Raw genomic sequence first — 8,709 nt, forward strand, 5'->3', positions numbered from 1 at the left:
GATGATCCATGTGTCAAATATCCCTGTTAATAAGTTAATTCTTTTTATTGTTATTGCTAGGATAAAATCATTAAAAAACAATATTATGGTCGAAAAAGAGAAATGTTAGAAGACGACTAAAATTAATTATTTTTTGTTATTACGGATTAAAGTATGTTGTTGAATTAATAAACTAAAGAAATTATGTTAATGACTAAAAATAATAATAAAATTAATAAGTATTACATCAGATTGTCTCATTAGTTATTTTAGATAAATGATATCCAATTTTTACTATAATCACACAATTATAATAATAATAATGATGAAAGTACTTAATGAGCTTCTGGATCATCATATAAACGAACTCCATTGTTTATTTTTGGCTGCTACCACTATTATGAACTATGACCAGATAATTGCGTCAAAGATGTATTATCTGCCATAAAAGGACACTAGCTTTATTTTTTGTTTTTTGATCAATTATTGTGCTGGTGGCATGGAAGATCCCAAAAAGGATTATAGTATATACACTTTTTTACTCAATAAAATTTTTTAACATAACCCCATTATAGCAACTACTTCTTCAAGAAGATTTGGATTATAGCCAGCTCCACATATATATTCATAAGCGCTTGATAGTTTTCATTAATTAAACTGGTTTTTAGGCATAAGTTAAGTTTAATTTAATTCTAATAAGTAACATAAAAATTATTATATGTGTACTATTAGTTAGGCCAGCCATAAGTAAATATTTCATAATTTTGTAAACCCTAAAGGTAACTCAAATAATGCGGAGTTGGCAAACACTTAACCACATGGTTTTAAATAATGTCTGTGATACATATGAGAAATCTTTTGTGAATTTTTTTTTCTTATATATATATATATGATTGAGTTGTCATATTTATCATCCTTAAATTATATGTGAAATATATAGAAAAAACTGTGTGTGAACTTAACATATGAGCCAAAAGAGTATAATAAATCATTTATCTAGTATTTCCACTTGAAACTCCTTAGTCCTTAGTCTCAAAGCTACATGGTTTATACATATGATCCATCCTTTATAATTAGTAATTAACTAATTATCAATATATTCCCATTATATCAATCATCATCTAATTAATTAATGGAAATTATAAGAAACTAATTTTTATTAATCAACACTAATAATCAATTTTTTTAATTATAAAATTTCTCTTTTTAAGTTTCAATTACAAGTCCTGTTTTCCTAATATATTGGGACATGCACACAATGGGTGAAACCTAGGAATTTGGATCCTCTAAATTTTAAATTTGTATTTTAGAGAGTAAAGTGTAATCTTTTACCTTTGAATGAATTTTCTCTCATATTTATTTTTGGTCCCACCTATAAAATAAATAGTAAGAGATCACACTTTACTCTTTAAGGTAAAATTTAAACTTTAAAAAATCCAAATCCAAAACCTAGATACCCACTACAATGACTTAAAATTCCAATGAGAATTTTCCCTTCCTCCAAAATTCTATTGATTCTTCGTATTTTCTCCACTTCCTTGTGGCATATATGAAGAACATGGATAAATTAATTTTGGGAAAAACTATATAAACAAATTACAAAGCCTACAGGGACTACCACATCAATAATAAAGTTGGGCATGCCAATCTCAGATAAGCAACTCTCAGAACTACCTTCTCCTAAACTTGGTGACCCTTTTATACTATTTGTATTGTCGTTATTATTATCAGGTATGTTTCTTTCCATATTTGTGAGCTGACTGAAAACAGCTTTCAATACTTTCCTATCACATGAAAAAGGGTCTAAGCAAGAAACCAATTGGGTGTTGTAGTAGTTCCTCCTCGACCATATAAAGTTGCAATATTATTGTTGTAGTTGGTAGGGAATAACTTAGGCTCCATTATGTGGTTGAAAATAGGGCTTGTTTGGGTGTGAGAGAAAATAGAGAAGCTGGGCACTTGCTCATACTCATCAGCATGAAGATGGGTTTGACACTACTAGAAAAATAGTTATTACAGACGGATATTTTCGACGGATTTTATCCCACGGAAATACAGACGGAATTCAGAGGAATTTTTTGTCGGAAAACAAAAAAAATGAATTAGCATAAATTACAGACGGAAAAGAGAATCCGTCGATAAATCCGTCGGAAAAAAAAATTTTTTTTCCATAAAAAATGGTTACAGACGGAAAATTCGTCTGTAATTTAAAATTTTCCGTCGGAAATATTAAAATAAAGATTTGACCAAACGAGCTCTTCCTCATTTCCCGTCTCTCTTCCCCGCACCTCCACGCCCATCCCCTCCAAATGCTCTATCGGTAGCGCGTCTCAGCCTTGCACCGCCATCTTACCTTGCGCCGCCGTCGCACCGAACCTCCATTGCACTGAACTTCCATCGCCGCGAAACTCTGTCACACCCCTTCCCGGCTCTTCTCTGTGTGTTGCTGGTTCCCTTTCGAACCCTAATATGCATTTCTCTGCCACCGTCTTCGTCGCCTCCGTCCTTATCCTCTTCACCTTCTCCTGCGTTCACTCTTTCTACCTTCCCGGCGTCGCTCCTCAAGATTTTCAAACCGTACGTCTTCCATTTTTCTCTCTTTCTGAGATTCGCGTTCTCCTTTCTCTTATTCGAATTTATGCGCTACTTGTTTCATTAATTTTTTGATCAAAGATATTCTCACAGAAATCACAAGTGCATTTCTCGCTCATGTGTTGCTTAATTGATGTATTTTTCTCTTCGATCTCGCCTCAGCCGTGCAGGTAACCTAATCAGAAGGAGGTGCTGTGAGGTTTTTGTTGTATTTTATTGATGTATTTTGTTGTTGCTATGAGATTTTTTTCAATTTTCATACAGTATGGATAACATTATAGTAAAGAGTACTAGTACTTTGGGTTTTATATATATAATAATGCTTTTCCTGTCATTGAAACATGAAAAAGTAGCAGCAGGAGATAACAATTACAATGATCCATACTTTCGTTTGAATTTTGAAGAAATTTGATGGTGCATGCAGTAGCTGGGATTGATAAACCCTAGGATTGTGATTTAATTAGAGGTCAGTTTATTCTTCTTCAAGCCCTTAATGATTTACAATCATAGTTATTATTTGTTTATTTATTTATTGTTTGATTATTTCTGGATTTTTTTTTAGAATTTTAAGATTTAGTAATTACCTTTTCCCTCAGTAAGCAAATGTAAGTTTTAAATTTATATAGTTCTATTGTGACTTTGTGAGCTTAAGTTGCAGATTCCATAGTTTAGAAAGTACAATAAAACTTTGGAAGGTTTGCTTCTTTTGTCGAAATTTTGGTTTTTATGTGAAATACAAAGCTATAATATCTTAATGGTGCAACATAGGAAGTGATTTTTGCTTGGCAGAGCAGATTAGAGCTTTATGACATTGTCAGACAATTCGCTCTCCTGGTTTATATATAACCATTATTTCTGTTTTGGCTTATGCCGCTGCAGCACTTGTGGAAGCACTCTCTGCATCATACACCATTATCCTAGTATTTTCAAAGCTATATCTCCTCACTATATTTTCCATTTCTTTTGGAGAAATGGAAAAGTTGGCTGGCTTTTACTTGGTGGTACTGTCTTCTGCATTACAGATATGTGTGTCTCTTATCATCTTGATAATATTCATCATCATTGTCCATTGATACAGAAGTAGGAATATTATCAACTTGGCATGCCTTGGTTTGGCTATTGACTAAATTTTCTATATGAGAATTGTGCAAAGAGAGACTTGCAACTTAATGTTACTATTGTTGTGTTGTTATTGTTGTTGGAGGAACATGCTTGAGAGATTGTCTCGCTTCAGTATTGTTATGCTTACCATGTGTTTGATGAATTTCCTGAGAGAGATGGAAAAGAGCGGAACTTGTTTTCTGTGTTTCCTTTTCCCAATTCACAAGATTTAGGTACTTTTCCTCTTGGATTGCTTATGAGTTATTGGATCAATCCCCATCTTCAACAATTTCTTCTTGATGTGAGTGTTCCAATAATTCTTAATCTCATTATCTGTTCTTCCGGGTAAATTAGCAGCAATTGTAGACCACCTAATAAGCATTACACAAAAAAGTTTAGTTCAATTATAAATAATGCTGTTCAAATTAATTAAGTTAAGCATATATAATTGACTTTGAACAGTACTGTAGTTTCCTTGCCTAGCTAGCATTCTAACTATATATATGAAATGAGTTTTAATTCTTTACACAATCGAAAAGTCTATAAATTAGTTGGCAATAATTCTGTATATTACATGTGCAAATTCAAAAAGGTTCTTCTTTAATATAATTTATAGATAGACTTATTAAAAATGAAGGATATATAACATGCACATTAAAAAAAATAAACAAGGAACATTATTTAGGTCATGCTAGGTTTGATTTAATAATAATCTTGCTTGTTTCCCAAAACAGTGTGTAACTGGATGATCATTTCTTCTTCTTCAAATGAGAATCTTCCTCTCTTTATATCAGGCCTCAAGTAATTAGCCCACCTTAGCCGGCAACTCTTTCCACATCTCTTTAATCCTATATATTAATTATTTATTCATACATGTTCAACATTATTAAATCATTACAAATATATTCATGTTAAGTATATACATAAATGTATAATACCTTATTATCTAACACACGTACACTTAACTAAGATGATTATTAATTAAAAGTGGCTTCTGAATATAATTGGGCATTATTATATAATTAAGTAGCTAAGGTAGCACAAATTAATTAAATTAAAGTACCTGCATTCTTAAGAAGGGTTCGCCACTTGCCATGCCCATGTTTCTGAATGTAATCAATGAGTTTTTTATCTTCCTCCGGAGTCCATGGACCCTTCTTCAATCCATTATTATTGTTCTTTTCACTAGAACAAGACTTGGCCATGATGATTAATTGCTAATTAATTAAGTTAAAAAACAAATATTATGAACACTTAAGCTTGTTGTAAGGAGATAAAGGAAAAAAGGTTATTGCTCTACTACTTGCAAGCAATAATAACGAGTAGGAAATAATTGATGAGTACTACTTGTATGTACTACTTCATGACCAATAAACTTTCTTATATTAGATGACCAATTCTGCCTTTTGTTACTGCTGAGGACCAGAAAACTGCCATGGCCAAGGCTTCTAAGGCATGTGCCTTTCTCAGGAGATGTCCTTCACTAACACTGGGTTCCATCTTGGAGGAGATTGCTGCTATTCTTCCTGGCCATGAATTTGCTTCTGTGAGTGACATTCAGTTAAACTCTTCATCTTCATCATCATATTAATTTTTTCTACTCATTCTCATGTAGCCATGTTTTTACATTCTTATGTTGCATCTATGCTTTATTTTCCCTAAGTACATTTCTAATCTTTTCTTCGTCTCAGTGATATTCTTCTTTTATCAAAAGATACAAAAATTCACCCCACTGTTTCCTTAATAACTGCTTTACTGCCTGTCTTTGAGTTTGGTCATTAACTTTATCTGTTGCATCATGTAGATTTTGTTGTCAAAACATGGCTTATGCAGATGACGACGAATCTCTTGTTGAAGCTGAGGTTCTCTCCTTTCTTTCTCATTAATAAGTCTTTTTTCTCAATATATTAAAGAATGATTTTTGGTTAACTTTATCATTCTTTTTGCCATGGCTGAAGTATTTTGTTGTTTGGTTCTGATGACTTTGATCCTTGGCAGAAGGTGTAATTATGGGAAAATTTAGTTTAACTTGTTTGAAGTTTGATTAAATCATGCTATCATCAGTTTGTGTAATTTTTGTTTCAATACTTTGGTAGTGTTTGGATTGTCTCTGAGATTTAAGCGGACGGTTGGTATAGATCTTAGTACAGGTTTACACTAATAATAATTTCTATTAAATTTGCACAGTTGGATTATTTATAGTGTATGCTTTGATTTACCTTGAATTATGACTCCTATTTGTAAAAGAATGTACCAAAAATCCATTTCTTCAATGCCAGGTTTAAGGAACAAATAGGAGATGTTTTAGCTGCTCGCGCTGCATATATTCAGCAGACTGGTAAAGAGTCAGATTCTGATTTTGTGCAGAATGTTATATCAAGAGCCAATATGGAGAAACGTTTGGTATGCAATTAGCCTTTGCTACAATTGAAGAAAGCTTTACTCTTTGATGATAAGCTGATACAAAAAAGATGACTACATGCACTACCTGTTACATTTTTATTACAGGGAAATATGGAGTCAGCTTGTGGTATATACAAAGAAGCAATAGAGATGGTTGTAGCTGAAGAGAATTTACAGCATGCCCTCCCTAATTTATATGTCCATTTCTCTCACCTAAAATATATGGTACGTGGCATATTTATCATTTTTTGTTGAATTTTCATTCTAAAAGGCTAAGCATCAATATTGTATGACTGGGGAGAGCAATATTGTAAGTGTTTTTTTCCATTATGTGCTGAATAAGAAAAATTACTTGTCTCATTTCTTAAGTTTGATAATCATTTTCCTTTTTGCAGGTTGAAAAGAATTCTAAGAACCCTATTCTTCTATCTGGTTGTAAAGTTGCAGATGGCAGTGATGTTTTACTTTCTTTTGCCATGTGTGTGTGTGTGTGTCTATATATTGATTGCCATGTGTGTGTTTTACTTTTTTTGAAATTCCTCTCATCATTTATGAACTAAGTAACTCAAATCTTGTCTTTTTCCCAGTAATGGCTTCGGGATCCGATGATGCTCTTAAGAGTGTTGGTTTAGTCTTAGCAGGTAATAACTAATAAGTGTTTATCATAAAATGCAAAATTTTAATTTTGATTCTGGGGTTGCAGTAAATTCAATAATCACTTTTATTTCTAATGATATAAATATTTTCAGGACTTACCAACTGAATCTGGAACTGTGATCCCCTATGTTCACTTGATGAAACAAGCTCACAAGATTTTGAGGACAGTTATATAGTCTTGTTATTTGTATAACTTAGTATAGTTGAACAATACATTGAGTTTATGTTTTGAATTATAGTTGATGTATCAACACACTTTGATGTATGGTTGTTACTTATTATTATAGTTGATGATCAATACATTTTGTTTATGTTTTGAATTATATTGACTTGCTTGTTTATAGTATTTTTCTTTTAGTTTGATAATACGATGAGTTTGTTTATTTTTTGAAATATTATAAATATTCGAATACAAATTAGATAAAAATTTGTATTAAATTTATATTTATTTTGTATGAAAACAAGCTTATTTTGTAATTAGAAAAAAAAATTATTTTACCTTACTGACGGATTTACAGACAGATTTTCTGTCTGTAATCAGAGTATGAGATGATTTTTCAAAGTTCAAATTACAGACAGAAAATCTGTCAAAAAATCCGTCTGTAATTACAGACGGAAAATCTGTCTGAAAATTCGTCTGTAATTACAGACGGAAAATCTATCTGAAAATCTGTCTGTAATTACAGACGAAAAATCTGTCTGTAATTACAGACAGAAAATCCGTCTGAAATTCCGTCTGTAATTACAGACGGAAAATCCGTCAGAAAGTTCGTCGCCTTCGGAAAATTGAGGGAGAATTTACAGAGGGAAAATCCGTCGGTAACTAGTAAAAATCCGTCGGTAATTTTCCGACGGAAAAAAAGTCCGTCGGTAAATAATTTCCGACGGGGCTTTTACAGAGGGACAAAATCCGTCGGTAACCAAAAATCTGTCTGTAATAAAGACTAAATCTGTCTGTAAATCTGTCTGTATTAATCTATTTTCTAGTTGTGTGAGGTTGTTGTTGTTGGTCAAAGTTGATGTAAAAATCTATTAATGCTGGAAGAGATGAAGAAGTATGATAGAGACTTTATCCCAAGAGTGTAGATTGTAGAAGTGTACCAGAGAGACGATATTCGGGTTAACTACCGATACGTGAACTCATAGTCAGTAGGACAGACATGTATCATGCGCATTTATGTGAAATTGTTTGGGTGTGCATTTTATATTTGGTTTGCCTAAGTGAATATATCAGTTTAACTACTACTTGCTATATATGTTATAATTGTTCTTGATTGTGTTTGAATTTCATTATTTGTGATTGTGACTGTTTGGTCTGGATCATAGTGGTTTGAGTGTGATTTAATTATATATTAGGTCAAAGGCCGTGATTTGATTTTATTTTGGACTGGAGGCCGTAATTGGTTGAATTATTGGTGAGCCTAGTTAGAATGATTTGTTGGCATGTGGTGAAGTCTTTTGGATATTATGTTTGATTGAGTCTTTTTATAAATTAAAATATGAATTTGGATTTAGATAATTGTTGATTTTTAAAAGGATTCATAGGACAAGTGATAATCATTTAATTTACGTTTGAAACCCCTTCATTTCTTTATATGTATCCTTTTATAATAATTCTAAACATTTTAGTGAGACTGCGTGGTTAGGTTCTCACTCCCATAAAGGCCTTTTTTTTAGGACGGATGAGGAAGCTTATGAAATTTTTGCTAAGTTCTTAGCTATGCTGTTTCTGTTTGTATATATATTAGTTATAGTTTTTCCTCGCCTTTAATATTATATTTTTGTAAAGAGGGATATGAGTCATGATTGTAATGTTTGTAAGTTATTTTATTTCTTTATATTTTATAATAATTCTAAACATTTTAGTGAGACTGCGTGGTTAGGTTCTCACTCCCATAAAGGCCTTTTTTTTAGGACGGATGAGGAAGCTTATGAAATTTTTGCTAAGTTCTTAGCTATGCTGTTTCTGTTTTCTGT

General features: G+C 32.0%; 2 protein-coding genes and 2 long non-coding RNA genes across 4 annotated transcripts; 2 read left to right on the forward strand and 2 right to left on the reverse strand.

The window, feature by feature from the left end:
* On the reverse strand, positions 1,189 to 2,029 carry LOC107612519. Its single transcript, XR_001613792.2, has 2 exons — positions 1,429 to 2,029; positions 1,189 to 1,248 (listed from the first exon to the last, which is right to left on the reverse strand). It is a non-coding gene; the product is annotated as an uncharacterized LOC107612519 (long non-coding RNA).
* Positions 2,261 to 3,562, forward strand: LOC107614124. The gene is made up of 3 exons (XR_002352600.1): positions 2,261 to 2,556; positions 2,922 to 3,037; positions 3,451 to 3,562. It is a non-coding gene; the product is annotated as an uncharacterized LOC107614124 (long non-coding RNA).
* Positions 3,095 to 4,896, reverse strand: LOC107614123 (transcription factor MYB74-like). The gene is made up of 3 exons (XM_021109515.1): positions 4,736 to 4,896; positions 4,391 to 4,520; positions 3,095 to 4,043 (listed from the first exon to the last, which is right to left on the reverse strand). Exons 1-3 carry the CDS (start codon positions 4,875 to 4,877, stop codon positions 3,902 to 3,904), a joined length of 414 nt encoding a protein of 137 aa, XP_020965174.1. The 5' UTR covers positions 4,878 to 4,896; the 3' UTR covers positions 3,095 to 3,901.
* Positions 5,081 to 7,043, forward strand: LOC107614125. The gene is made up of 6 exons (XM_021109514.1): positions 5,081 to 5,218; positions 5,477 to 5,534; positions 5,952 to 6,075; positions 6,181 to 6,300; positions 6,471 to 6,716; positions 6,825 to 7,043. The coding sequence occupies exons 2-5, from the start codon at positions 5,500 to 5,502 to the stop codon at positions 6,633 to 6,635; spliced, it is 444 nt and encodes a 147-aa protein (XP_020965173.1). The 5' UTR covers positions 5,081 to 5,218; positions 5,477 to 5,499; the 3' UTR covers positions 6,636 to 6,716; positions 6,825 to 7,043.

Source organism: Arachis ipaensis, chromosome B08 (genome assembly GCF_000816755.2).
Source record: "Arachis ipaensis cultivar K30076 chromosome B08, Araip1.1, whole genome shotgun sequence".
In the NCBI taxonomy this organism is placed as follows: Eukaryota; Viridiplantae; Streptophyta; class Magnoliopsida; order Fabales; family Fabaceae; genus Arachis; species Arachis ipaensis.

What these genes read in the sequence shown, in the direction of transcription:
- LOC107614123 (XM_021109515.1), bottom strand. Translation starts at nt 4,877, where the DNA reads ATGGCCAAGTCTTGTTCTAGTGAAAAGAACAATAATAATGGATTGAAG. An exon ending in AACCCTTCTTAAGAATGCAG is followed by an intron (nt 4,521 to 4,735) that starts GTACTTTAATTT and finishes ATTAATATATAG; the next exon opens with GATTAAAGAGATGTGGAAAG. An exon ending in CACACTGTTTTGGGAAACAA is followed by an intron (nt 4,044 to 4,390) that starts GCAAGATTATTA and finishes AATGCTTATTAG; the next exon opens with GTGGTCTACAATTGCTGCTA.
- LOC107614125 (XM_021109514.1), top strand. Translation starts at nt 5,500, where the DNA reads ATGCAGATGACGACGAATCTCTTGTTGAAGCTGAG. An exon ending in CCAATATGGAGAAACGTTTG is followed by an intron (nt 6,076 to 6,180) that starts GTATGCAATTAG and finishes TTTTTATTACAG; the next exon opens with GGAAATATGGAGTCAGCTTG. An exon ending in TCTCTCACCTAAAATATATG is followed by an intron (nt 6,301 to 6,470) that starts GTACGTGGCATA and finishes TCCTTTTTGCAG; the next exon opens with GTTGAAAAGAATTCTAAGAA.